The sequence below is a fragment of the Sceloporus occidentalis genome, unplaced genomic scaffold, assembly GCF_023333645.1.
Source record: "Sceloporus occidentalis isolate IW3139 unplaced genomic scaffold, rSceOcc1.0.p SCAF_3, whole genome shotgun sequence".
Lineage (NCBI taxonomy): Eukaryota > Metazoa > Chordata > Lepidosauria > Squamata > Phrynosomatidae > Sceloporus > Sceloporus occidentalis.
Genome location: NW_028316983.1, coordinates 15,752,301 through 15,766,598, shown reverse-complemented (window position 1 = coordinate 15,766,598; position 14,298 = coordinate 15,752,301). Strand labels below are relative to the sequence as shown.

General features: G+C 40.7%; 1 protein-coding gene across 1 annotated transcript in view; it reads left to right on the top strand.

Moving 5' to 3' along the window:
- CDH26 (cadherin 26) overlaps nt 1-9,948 on the top strand; it is a 48,617-nt gene extending 38,669 nt beyond the window's left edge. The window contains exons 14-18 of the mRNA XM_089513324.1: nt 1,833-1,913; nt 5,094-5,162; nt 7,573-7,677; nt 8,646-8,735; nt 9,745-9,948. Coding sequence (XP_089369450.1) covers nt 1,833-1,913; nt 5,094-5,162; nt 7,573-7,677; nt 8,646-8,735; nt 9,745-9,948 — 549 coding nt within the window. The remainder of the gene's footprint in view (nt 1-1,832; nt 1,914-5,093; nt 5,163-7,572; nt 7,678-8,645; nt 8,736-9,744) is intronic.
- Nucleotides 9,949-14,298: the final 4,350 nt, after the last annotated feature.

Below are 14,298 nucleotides of genomic sequence, written 5' to 3'. Positions count from 1 at the left end.
ACCACTGGGCTTACAGCATAATTTTATGACCCAAGTCTTATTGGGTGCTGTGGGATTTGTATAGGATAGCAGCATTTGTTGCTTTCAAGTAAGAGAACACTGAACAGTTCAGGCATCCTTCTAGTATCTGTTATGTATAAATATGGGTGCAGGATAGACCGTCCAAAAAGGACGGTCTCCTGACATCTAGCTTTGGTTCGTGGGGAAGCTGCAGCCTCCAGACCACGGGACTTCCCCGCAGACCAAAAAGAACCCACAAAAAGCGGGTTCTTCTTGCAGTGCGATTATGATGCTGCAGTGCACCAATGGCGCACATGCAACATCTGTCATGTAATGACGGCGGCCCCCATCTGTACAGGGCGCTGCCATTTTGATACCCTTGTCACGTGAGGGGCGTCTAGAAGTGCCACTCCTCACATGTGATAAGGGCGTCCTATCGTGCCCATCTGGACTGGACCATAGAAACAAAGTCTGTTATAAGTGAACAGGACTGCTTTCAATAAACAGATGAAGGACATGTGTAGCTGAGACTAGGACCCAAAGCAATGAATGCAAAGTACTGGAAAAGAGATTCCATCTCAACATTAGGAGGAACTTCCTGACAGTAAGGGCTGTTCAGTGGAACAAACTCCCTTGGAGTGTGGTGGAGTCTCCTTCCTTAGAGGTCTTTAAACAGAGGCTGGATGGCCATCTGTCGGGGATGCTTTGATTTAGATTTCCTTCATGGCAGGAGGTTGGACTGGATGCCCCTTGCAGTCTCTTCCAACTCTATGATTCTATGATTCTAAGGCACCCCCAGTTTTATTAATGCCAGGTAGTCTCATATTTCTCTCTTGACTCTCTGACTATTCAAAACTGCTTTTATACATGTGCACACAAATGACTGCAAAGTGCTGTTATTTTTTGTTGTTAACTGCTCTTGAGTTATCTCTGATTCATGGCAACCTTGTCCATTAGACATCTCCAAGACCCTCTGTCCTCTACCACTCACAGTAAATGTATAGATGCATTGCAAGTGCATTAAAGAAAGCCATGGTTCTTTGCTCAAGTCTCTGAATCCTAAGCTCTAGTGACCTGAGGTAAAATCAGAGCTTGGGGAAGTTAATTTTTTGAGATTGAACTTCCAGAACCCCTGAGACATTAAAACATTAATCAATCATACAGTCAGTTACTCTGACTAGAGACTCAGTATGGCTGTGGACATGTTTGGAAATATCTGTCTAACTGGATTTTGTAAGCCAATTTGAAACCATGCCTAGTTCAAAAAATGAGAAATCATGGGGTGCATTTGCACTGTAGAAATAATACAGTTTGGCATCTGCCATGGCTCCACCCTACAGAATCTTGGAATTTGTAGTTTCCCCGTGCTGAATAAAAACCATTCCTCCTCCCAATCTGAGAGCTTATCTCCATAGTGTGGACATCAGACCTGTGCCGCCTTGAGTCCTGTCTTTGTGGATAGGTGGGGTTTACATCAAATTAATGAATGAATGATAAATACCCCCTCAATATAAAAGGTGCCTCATGCTCTGGAATGCACAGAGATATATCTTGAATTGCACCCTATTTCAGTGGTTCCTAACCTTTTCTCTCATAAGCTTCAAACTTCAGTTTCTCAAAGCCACAGTACAAAAACAGGGCCAAAATGCTGAGGACCATTGTCTTGCTTTATAAATGAGATGTGTGAGGGTCACTGCAAGGACAGGATTCCTGGCCATCTTGTTTGCCTGGCACATCTTAATTTGAATTTTCTAAAACTTTATACAGGGAAGTTCTGGCTTCTTTGTAAGAAGACACTTTATTAAAAACTTTTGCTTTGAAATCCCGTTTAGGACACGCCTGATGCGGGGATTCTTGCAACATCACTTCCAGAGTATGCACAAATTTCAAAAGAAAAATCACAGACTGCTAAGGTAACTGCAGAATTCCAAATTGGAATACAGCTTTCTATTTCTTTGTTTATCCTATCCATTGCCAAGGCCTTATTCACTGAAAAGATTTTCTGCATAAAAGAAATTGCTGTTTGTACAAGTGGTCTTACAGATTCTGTCCATATGAGACTGAGAGTTTGTGCAGGACAAATATATATTTGATTCTCCCATATTTTTGCTGTATAATTTGATTTAATTTAATTTAATTTAATTTAATTAATATCCTGCCTTTTTTCCAGTGTGGTTATTATAATTTTCCATTCCCAATTCTGTCTTACATTTGCAAATTTGTGGGCATTTAGCTTAGAAGCTACTGTATTCTAGTGGCTAGTATGTTTAACATGGTGGTCTGAGCCCTGGATTCAGCACTACCTCTAGCCTGACCCTGAATCAGTTAGGGCCCCTGGCATATTATCTTTGGAGGCCTCTGATTCCCCATCTGTAAAATGCAAACAGTAGTGGAATATTATACAAGATTGTTATGAGATGATGTATCATGTACCTGGACGCATTTTGTATTAGTTTTGCAACAGAAAGTATCTTGTAGCTACATACCTCAATATATTACTGATATTGATTGATTCTTGTGATAACAAATTTGTTGAGGAAAGCGAGCTAATGAAACAATGATTTACTTGCAATAGCTTAGAATCATAGAATCGTAGAATGATATAGTTGGAAGAGACCGCAAGGGCCATCCAGTCCAACCGCTTGCCATGCAGGAAATCACAATCAAAGCATCCCCAACAGATGGCCATCCAGCCTCTGCTTAAAGACCCTCTAAGGAGGGAGACTCCACTATGCTCTGAGGGAGTTTGTTCCACTGTCGAACAGCCCTTACTGTCAGGAAGTTCCTCCTAATGTTGAGGTGGAATCTCTTTTCCTTGAGCTTGCATCCATTGTTCCGGGTCCTGTTCTCTGGAGCAGCATCAAACAAGCTTGCCCTCTCCTCAATATGACATCCCTTCAAGTATTTAAACAGGGCTATCATATCACACCTTAACCTTCTCTTCTCCAGGCTAAACATATCCAGCTCCATAAGTTATTCATCATAGGGCATGGTTTCCAGACCCTTCACCATTTTAGTCACCCTCCTTTGGACACGCTCCAGCTTCTCAACATCCTTTTTGAATTGTGGTGCCCAGAACTGGACACAGTATTCCAGGTGGGGCCTGACCAAAGCAGAATAGAGTAGCACTATTGCTTCCCTTGATCTAGACACTATACTTTTACTGATGCAGCCTAAAATTGCATTGGCCTTTTTAGCTGGCGCATCACACTGTTGACTCATGTTCAATTTGCAGTCTACTTGGATTCCTAGATCCCTTTCACATGTAGTTTCATTCAGCCAGGTGTCCCCAATCCTATATTTGTGCATTTTATTTTTCCGTCCTAAGTGCAATACCTTACATTTCTCCGTGTTGAATTTCATTTTGTTACCTTTGGCCCAGCTTTCTAGTCTATTGAAGTCATTTTGAATTTTGATCCTGTCCTCTGGAGCATTAGCTATTCCTCCTAATTTGGTGTCATCTGCAAATTTGATAAGTATGCTCCCAATTCTGTCATCCAAGTCATTGATAAAGATGTTGAATAGCACTGGGCCCAGGACAGGGCCCTGTGGGACCCTACTGGTCACTTCTCTCCTGGATGAAAAGGAGCCATTGTTGAGCACCCTTTGCGTTCAGCTGGTCAACCAATTGTATATCCATGTAACAGTTACTTTGTCTAGCTCACATTTTACAAGCTTGTTTGCTGATATATGGGAATTTAAATCTGGGATTCCTATATATTCAGTGTCACCATACTTTGCATAATTACTTATTCCTGATACTGAATGTTTCCTGGAAACAGTTCCCAAAACATAAGTAATGTCTGTGTTGATTTGATGAATATGTGTAAGCACTGTCTAATATGTACATTATGGCATATAAAATGAGCATAACTTGACAGCATTGAGGGGGTTTACACAGTGGCCAGTCAATATAAAGGATCACCAGTGCATGTTGGAGAATATAAACTGAATAGAGGTGTTTTGTTAGGATAGTATTATAGCCTCCATGTGGGTGTTTTTTTGTTTTGTTTTTGGTACATTGATATATCTTGTTGGCAGGCTATGATACTGCAATGTTTTACCAGCAATGACAACTGAGTTAACTGCTTTGGAGTTACTGAAGATGAAATGGCAATAACTACAGCTTTTGGAGACAGTATTTTCAAAATGTGGAATTAATCTAGTAGCTACAGCGATAGGAAAACCTCTGCTGAGATCTTAAGAAATAAGTGCTACACAGTACAGTGTACAGAATGTACTTACATAAAGGATGCAATGTACTCAATGTGGCATTTTATCACCATATCTGTTTAATTGTATGCTGAATGTATATGTTAAACTGGATGAGACTGAGGGCATGGAAGTGTGAAAATTGGAGAAAAGAACTTCACCATTTAAGATATACAGATGACATAATACATAATACTGTTAGTAGAAGATAGCAAAGACTTTGAATGACTATTGAAGAAAATCAAGCAAGAAAGTGTAAAGGCAGGGTTACAGTTGAACATTAAGGGGGGAAATGGCCTGATAATTTACATAACTTTACAGTAGGCGATGAAGACATTGAAATGAAGATTTTCCATAACTTGGTTCAGTCATAAATCAGAATGAAGGCTGTATTCATGAAATCAGAAGAAGAATAGGACTTGGAAGGGCAGCTATGAAGGAAGTAGACAAGATTCTCAAGTGTAAAGATATATCATTGAATACCAAAGTCAGGATTGTCTGTGCTACTGTATTTCCAATTGAAGTATGCTTCCTCTTTGTGGTTGAAATTTATCATTGGTAGGTGAAGATTTTTCTATTCTAGCAGGTTTTTGGAAATGGATTGTTTTACATGTAAGGGCTTTTAAAAAAAAAATAGCACATCGTACTTCTTTTCACTACATGTTTCTAATGTTTTAAATGGTTGTAATTTTACTGTTAGTTTAGTACTGTTTTCCTCTTGATTTTTAATGGTTTTAACTGCATGTTGTTTTATTTGTGTTTTTTTAATCTGTAAGCCACCTTTAGTATAAATGTGAAAAGAGATATAAATGAAGTTACTGTTAGATGGATGATTACCACTGTACAGTTGAAGAAATCAAGTCTTTTGTGCTATTTCTTAGGAAGCAACTGGAGTGACTCCCTCACATTCACGGACATCCAGTCAAGTGCACTATGAACAAAGCTTTTTTGTGAGTAAATGCTTTGGGAAACATAACTGAAGTGTACTTGTGCACAATGAGTTTCAAAGATAATGAATGAATTTTATGCATTAGACAAGCTCAAACATATGCATGTTGAACAGAGTTTGAAAAAAATGACTTTTTTCCCCCAGTGACAAGTCTCAGAAGTCTTTAGCCAGAATGGTCACTGGCCAGGCTGGGTGGTGGATTCTAGGAGCTGTTGCCCAAACAAGGAACTTTTCCAAGTTCTGCACCAGAGATAGAAATCTCTGAATAAATAGTCTACCTTCCTAGCTTGCCATTATGTTCAGCCAGGTCAGTTTCTTGTACTACAGCCCCATACTTATGTTGTTGAAAAATCTCAGTGTGTGAGAGGAGGAATTCTTGATGGATAACATCAGCCTGTGGATCCTCATGTCTCCAAACAGTGGCCAGTCAGGTGACACTCAGCAAGCTTACATGATGAAGAGAACAGATGATTATAGAGTTGGAAGAGACCACAATGTGCTTCCACTGAATCCATTCCAACCCCCTGCCATGCAGGTTGTTTTGTGTTGCAATTATAGTTCTTTATTGGGAAATAACTTGGTTGACCATGTGTAGAATGTAGCTTTGAGGCAAGGAAAAGGTTTTCCGATATCTTATTGCAGATAGGCAGAACCACTAGACCACTGCATGGTGGGTTGTGTTTTTTTTTAAAACTTTTACTCTCATTAATGTCCTACCATTGGAGATGCTGGGTGAGGCTGATGGGAAGTGAAGTCCAAAGGATCTGGAGGGTCAAAGCCTATTCTGTGTTGTGCTGTTGTTTGTCCTTCATTTTGCTTGACTCATTTGACTTGATTAAAAGGTTCTGAGGGCAGCCTGCAAAAATGTAAAATTACAATAAAACACAAAACTGCCACAATATAAAAATATAAAAACCAAATGAAAAAGAAACTGCATAAAAGCAGTGCACAGTATGCTTGTATGTGTGTGAGAGAGAGGGGGGGGGGGAGACTAAGAACTAATGCTTCGTAATCTTGGAATTTGAAAAAAAAATCAGTTTTTGGACTATACTGGCCAGGCTGGTTGGAGAATTCTTCTACCCCTACCCCATCCATCCATCCATCCATCCATCCATCCATCCATCCATCCATCGCGGTATAGTGTCTAGATCAAGGGAAGTAATAGTGCCACTCTATTCTGCCTTGGTCAGGCCTCACCTGCAATACTGTGTCCAGTTCTGGGCACCACAATTCAAAAATGATGTTGAGAAATTGGAGGTGTCCAAAGGAAGGCCATCAAAATGGTGAGGGGCCTGGAAACCATGCCTTATGAGGAAAGATTTAGGGAGCTGGTTATGTTTAGCCTGGAAAAGAGATAGTTAAGAGGTGAGATGATAGCCCTGGTTAAGTATTTGAAGGGGTGTCACATTGAGGATGGAGCAAGCTTGTTTTCTGCTGCACAAGAGACTAGAACACAGAACAATGGATGCAAGCTACAGATTCCACCTTAACATTAGGAGGAACGTCCTGACAGTAAGAGTTGTTCGACAGTGGAACACACTTCCTGGGAGTGTTGTGTAGTCTCCTTGGTGTAGTCTCCTTTGGAGGTCTTTAAGCAGAGGCTGGATGGCCATCTGTCGGGGATGCTTTGATTGTGAGTCCCTGCATGGCAGGCTTGGACTGGATGGCCCTTGAGTCTCTTCAACAATATGATACATTTATTTAGATATTTATATCCTGTCCTCTGTCTGAAGATCTTAGAATGGGATGCAATAAAACATCATGATCAGTTAAAAATGTGAGCAATAAAAGAGATTTTGGAAGGCCGAGGCAGAGGGAAGGGGAAGCACATTAGGGAGGGAGGGAAACATGGCATATTTCTAGAGAGGGAACTGGATAGAAACCTGTGAGTATACAAGTACAATCAAAATTTACGAAAATCGGAAATTCTTGATAATTTGAGATAATGTGATTGAGTCCTTTGTTGTTCATGGACACAATGCATCTCTGAGACAGGGGGAAAGTTTGCATTTGGTATTTGCTGCTTGGCATCAGGCAGTAAAATGTCTGCCTTGCTATAGCTGTGGGGAGGAGGGAGACATTTTGCATTTTGAAATTTGCAGTGAACCCTCCTGAGGCAGTTGGCTCTGAGCACTGGTGGCCAGTGGTTTCCATTACAGTGGGGGCAGTGAATCAATGGCATGTCAGCACCACGGATAGCTCTTTTGAAACCGAGGCTAAAACCTGGAATGGAATCACAGCCCCCACTGACATGGAAGCGACCAGTTGCTGCTGTTTCTCAGGTCTTAAAAAAATACTTCAATTATTCTGATTTTAAGAATAGGTTGGGGTTGGGGAGAACACATGAACTGTACCTGGGTCCTTTTTCCAGGCTTCATATTCTGTTTTGTCCCCCCCCCCCCCCCATCAAGGATGTGCCTGGAATGTTCCAAGCAAAGACTACAGAGAAAAATGGAAGAATAGTGCCACCCCTAACCATCCAAGAAGATTTCCAACCTAGTCCGGCTTGGGTTCAGGTTAGATACACTATAGTTGGATAAGCAATCCCCACTATCTATTTAATCTTTAAAAAGGGAAACTGTCTCTGTTCCAGATGTATCACCTTACAAAAGTAGCTGTCTGAAGTCTCTGTCATCTTTGTTTTCCTGTCCTGTTTCTGTCCAGCATTCAGCTGCACGCATTATCACTTCCACCCACCACTCTGACCACATCTATCCTGTGTTGTCATCCCTTCACTGGCTCCCACTCCCTTTCCGCATTCAGTATAAGCTCTTGCTGTCGACGTTTAAAGCCCTACATGGGCTGGCCCCTCCTTACTTCTCAGACCTTATTTCTCCTCACCTTACCGCTAGGGCCCTCTGTTCTGATAGTCAAGGTCTGCTGTCCCAGCCCAGGATTTTCTCTGCCCCATCTTGGATTCGCCCCTTTTCACTCGCTGCCCCTCACTCCTGGAACCTTCTTCCCCCGCGAGCAAGGGCCATCACTTCTTTAACCAGCTTCAAAATGGAGCTGAAGACCATCCTGTTTAGATAAGTGTTCCCAGGCATTGCATAATTGTCACTTGCTATTTGATGTTCTTTTGTTGCCTGTTTTATTGAATCATTTCCTGTATTGCTATGTATTTTATATGTATTATCTTACTAGAGAGGCAGGCTAGCTCCACCAGGCCTGCCTGGAATAAAATTAACTATCCATTAGGAAGCCAATCCCTCCCTCCAGTCCATCTGCCTTGGTCCAGGCCTCGGAGGTAGATAAGATACGCTGGACCTGATCCCCTTCCCCACCACCACTCCTTTCTCCTTTTGTGTCGTGTCTTTTTAGATTGTAAGCCTGAGGGCAGGGAACCATCCAATTAAAAAGATTGTATGTACAGCACCGAGTAAATTTACAGCGCTTTATAAATAAAGGTTAATAATAACAACAACAACAACAACAACAACTTTTGGATGAATTTTAACTGTTCCTTTTTTTTTTTTACTTTCAGCAGGCTACCAGGTTTCCACAAAGCAACAAGATACATTGGGAGAAGCCATCTGATAGAATTTTAGAAGCAGTAAGCAGAATCTTAAATCAGGTGAGATTTTTTTTTTCAACTCCTCTTCAATGCAAAATCTTTTCTGTCAATTTCAGATGCAGCGTTATTCTCACTTATCCAGTTTCAGTGCCTGGAGAGTTTGTAAAAGCTTATAGTCGCTTGACTCTTAAAAATTGTTCAGAAATTGCAGAAAATGTAAAACCTGCCTGCATCCCAATAGCTAAAGTTATTTCATTTATTTAATAGATATCTACCAGATCCTATATTATGGCACCCCAATGCAGCATACATGTAAAAATAGTGGCCACAATTCTGTCTCACCTACTGTATAACCATGTTAGTTATGTAGCTAAGTAGTGCATGTGAAATAGCAAATACATTTCTGTACCACTTACTGATGTACTAAGTGGTTTACAAAGTGTAAGTTAGTTGGCCCCAACAAGTTGAGTACTCATTTTAGTGAGCTACTAAGGATACCAGGTTGAGTTGACCCGGAGGCCCTGGCTGGTATTGAACTCACAACCTTGTGGTTTTGTGAGTGAGTGATTGCAGTACAGGCATTTAACCACTGCACCACCAGGGCTCTTAAAAGGTGAAAGGTGTCTGTTCCCTTGTGAATTTGAAAGCAGCTAACTGATGTTTCCAATCCCTTCTTGTGAGAGCAGTTGCTGGTGTGCGGGGGAATAGTGACAAGGACTCTGCTTCTGCCTATTGCAGTAGAGATCTCTTAGGGAGCAATGCTAACCCTATCCCTTTAGGATTGATAAGAGTGTTAGACTTGAAAAACTGTTCTTAAAATGCCTTTTAAAAGTAACTTTTGAAACTAACTTGTTAAACCAAGAAATGAACTTCCGTCTTCCTTTTCAAATGAAACTTTACATACTTTGTTACATACATGTTACTTCCCAAATAGTTGTTGCTAACTACATTATGCTATATATAACTAAATAGTTCCAATTTCTGCCTGAAAGTATCTAAAATAAATATAAAGAAAGGCAGAAATGTAGTCTTTTCTTTAGCTATGTAAATATTCTTCTTTTTTTCTTAGAAAATGGATTACATCTGCAACCTAGAGGACAACATTGGCTCTTACTCACCCCGTGTCTATGCACAGGAGGGACAGTTGGAAAAAACTGAATCTTTTTGGTCCCTACCTGTGGCACATGATTTTGACGATAACAGCTTACCTCCTGATTTCTTCGATTCATTGGGACCCAGGTTTGCCACCCTGGGAAGAATCTGCAGCAAATGATTGACTGTGTTCCTCGCATTTGGGCAGCCAGGATGCTTCCGGATTCATTTGAACATGAAAATGCATGCACACACAGCCTGAGGAAGATAGTAGAGGGAATACCTATTGTTTCCTTTTGTGGAGGCATTAATTGACTTTTGAAGAACAGAGCAGTTCAGGGCCTCTAGTCTTCTAGTCCCATGTTATATTTCTTCTTGAGCTTTCCAACTACTTGTCAGCCCGTGGGAAAAATTATCTCCTTTCCCTTTTTTCTTGAATTAACTTTGGTTGTTTGGAGAATAAGAAAGAAGCAAGTCTATTCTCTTATTGGTTCTTTCCACCACCCATTGTAGCCATGTTGCCACAGTATTTCTGTTATCTCTAAGCAAAAGTACAATACTTTTTTATTAACATACATGGGAAAAATGAGGGCTAATGCAATCATTTGTAGTATTGGAAGAAAGGACTCGTGTAGGGGGCATAAGTGTGTGATGAGTTGCTAGCTAGCAACTTGCTCAGGAGCTTGTTAGGGAGGAGACAGCAAGGGCAATAATCGCATCAATTACAGTTCTGTAGCTGAGGAAGTTAAATGAAGTCACTTGGGGGGCTGTAGGCAGGACTGTGGGCCACACCAGGTAACACCCTGCTCCCCAAACATCTGCCCTTTTGGAAGAAACAGGCTCTGGTGTTTGCTTGCATCTCTTTAAAACACTGATGGTGTGACTGAGGCAAGGCTCAGTGGGAGGAGAAAGGAGAGGCTCCAGGATTTTTTAAAACTTAAATTTTAAATTTTGATTTTTTTTTAAAAAATAAATATTTAATTTTTTAAAAAAATTCTTTAAAAACATCATACTTTAATTTTCACTTTAACCACATGAAACTATGTACATGTAAATATATTTAGGCTGTGCATATGATACTGTAATTTAAGGGTATAATTTTCATTTTGCTAGTTGTTTATGTCACAACTACTGTATATACTCATAAGTCTAGAAAACAACTAAAAAACTTGAGTCTACTTACAGGTCATTATAAGCACTATACTTTAACTGTTATTAAAAAAAGGAACCATTTTCTGGTGAAACACAGGAGTGTAAATATTACACATGAGTGTAATATGTCCTGGAAACACTGACCTCCAGTCTAACTTTTAGTGTGAACACAAACAGTTATTATGCCTGCTGGAATTTGAAAAATTCTTTGCCATTGTTTTCTTTTGCTTAACACTTTTGGTCCTTTGTTGCATGCCTCTGTGGGCCAGAGCAGACAGGTGGGAAGAAGTGGCCCGAATCTGCTCTGTCTGCAAGCAGATTGGGACTGTGGTGACTGTATGAGCTCCTCTGAAAGAGGGCCACCACTGGCCCTAACCTGTGCCCCCAAGAATCGGACTATCCCAGCTCCTTTTTGCTCTGTTGCAAAGGACTGGTTCGTGGCATCAGAATGGCTTTGGGCCACATTGGAGGTGCACTTTGTTTAAATGCCATTCCTCCAAAGTGACAAGAAGCTGTCTCTTTTTGCCCATTTGTTCCAGGCTGTAGTTTTACCCTCAATTTACTCATGGGTCATATCAAAAGCCATAATTTTGGCCCCAAAACCTTATACATGAGGTCGACTTATAGTCGAGTATATACAGTATTACCATTACATTCAGTTATATATCCAAATTACAGTTTGAGTAATTTTAGTAGAAAAACATCACTAAGGGTTCTGTATGGTGTGGTATGGGAGGAGATCAGTCGGACTGACACCATGATTTACCACACTGGGTGACGCCAAATCTTGCGATGCCACTGTCCTGGCTTAATGTCCATTCGCTCAAGGCAGCTGTCAGGCCCCAAGACACTGCCATTACAATTAGCTTGTTAGGGAGGAGACAGCAAGGCAATAATCACATCAGTTACATAATTCCTGATATCCACCAAGTCTCTGAAGATCCACCAAGACTGTGAGGACCTCATTTCTTTCCCCTTGGATGCAGAACTGCACCTGAGAGCAGCCTAGTCACCTCCTTCCTTGGAACTTGGATGCATTGAGACAAGATGTCTCCAAAAGAGGAGAACTCAGGGGAGGAACAAGACTGTCATGGATGTGCCTATATGTGTCCCTGGAATGGTGACTATTGAGAAAATATCTAAAATGTTGTATGCTACACTCAATAAGATCTAACACCTTGCCAATACAAGAAAAAATCATAAGAATGCAACATCTTACAAGCATCTGATGCTCACAAGCAAACTTATCTTGTTCTCAAGGGGATTTTCATGCAACTGCTTGCTTATTTTTATACATGCTTGCTTTTTTAAAAAAAAATAAATAAAAACTTTTAAAAAATCTTGTTACATCTGATGAATTGATTAATGCACTGCCAAGCCAAAATGGTATAGCTGGGGGAGCGTTGCCCTCCATAGTTGGCCCTCTGTATCCACAGATTTTGCATCCATGGATTCAACCAGCCACAGCTTGAAAATATTTGGGGAAAAAATCAAAAAATCAAACCTTAATTTTGCCATTTTATATAAAGGACACCATTTAATAAAAAAAAAATTTAAAAAAAATTATTACACCATTGTATATAATGGGATTTGAGCATCCACCAATTTTGGTATCCTCAGGGGTCCTGGAACCAAACCCATTGCATACCAAGGGCCTACTGCATGGAGATGGAACAACATCTAATAAAACAGGATCCCAGTCACTGCTGAAAAATAAAGGGAAGGATAAAATATAGGAGTGTACAGTGGACCCTTCACATCCATGGGGATTTGGGTCTTTCCCCAACCTGGAAGGGAAAAATATGGACAATCTGCCGATATTATTCAATGAGTGGTGACATGCACACATCCGTAACCACACACCACTACTGAATAATATGGCTCATGGTGAGTTGTGAACACCCCAGTCCACAATGAATACACTGTATATGTATTTGGAAGTATTTTTTTAAAAAGGTGTGTGTGCACGCACACCTTTTAAAAAAGATTCTGTGGTCCTTCGGATGTTGCAAGTCCCAACAGCCCTAGTCAGTACATCCAACAGTGAGACATGCTGGGAGTTACAATCCAACAATACCTGAAGGATTGCATGAGTCCCACCTGTGTTTCAAAAGGAACCAAGACATGAAAGCAAGGGTAGGTTTATATCCAGCTTCTTGCAGTGGATCTGTCTCATCCAAATGGAAAGGGTAAAAGGAAATAGATCACATCAGAGGTGTAAATCCATTATCACTGACTTTTCATATTATATTACACTCTTGTTGCAATTTATTGGCATACTGTGAAAGAAGATGAGTGGGATGTTGCTGATTTTGCTACATTGGTCTTGTATTACATCTTATTAGAGGCATTTCTCATGCAGCTGGAGGGAGCTCTTGTGAAGCTGAGTGCTAGAGGTAGAAAGTGAAGCATTAGCAGAATGGGGAGCATCTAGGATCCTTTTACCCTGCATTTAGGCTTCTCTTTCAGCCACTAGCTAAATAATAATTCAATATACTTTAAGCAGGTGGTCTATTGTGTCTCAGCTTGATACTGTAAATGAAAATAAATTGGGTTTGAAACCCAGAAAAACTCAAATCTCTTAATATGGGGTGCAGAAGGCCTGGGAAATATTTTCAACCGGGGACAAATTTCAGTTTGGGAAAAATCTCAGGGACTGCATCCACAAATGGTGGTGGTGGTGGTGGTGGTGATGATGGGGAGTAAGCAGGGCCAAAGCAAAATGGGTGAGGTTCAGTACTTTCCAATTTTGGGCATTTTTTTTAACCAATTGTGCAAAGGACAGCTCAGTTGTATGCATATCTCAGGAGCAACCTTCAAAGCAACAGCTTCAGGCAGAACAAAAGTTCAGCTGCATGCCAGTGCCACAGCTTTAAAGAAGCTATTACATACCCTCTGGCTGTCTTCATTTGGCAGCCCATAAATAATAATCTCTCCCATTTTTGAGTTGCGTTTAAAATATCTCAGATTCTCCATCTTCCTTTCTCACTTTGTCCTCAGCTTACTTGCATTGCTGCAAATTGAATTGAAAGTGCAAAAGTACAATGGCTCTTTGATATCTGCTGGAGTTTGGTTCTAGCAGCCTCACTGTGGATACCAAATTCTGTGGATGCTCAAGTGCGATTATATACAACAGCATAGTAAATTTGTGTCTCTTACATACAATGGCAAAATCAAGGTTTGCTTTTTGGAATTACAAAAAATATTTTCAAGATGTGGATGGTTGAATCCAAAGATGCAGAATCCATGGATATGAAGGGATGACTGTAGTTTAGACTCAGTTCAGCAACAAGGATGGAAGGGGATGGAATCTTGCCCTTCCCAGTGAACTCAGGCAAAAGCAAACTGCTGCACCCCTTCCTGTCTGCTCTTGCTCACT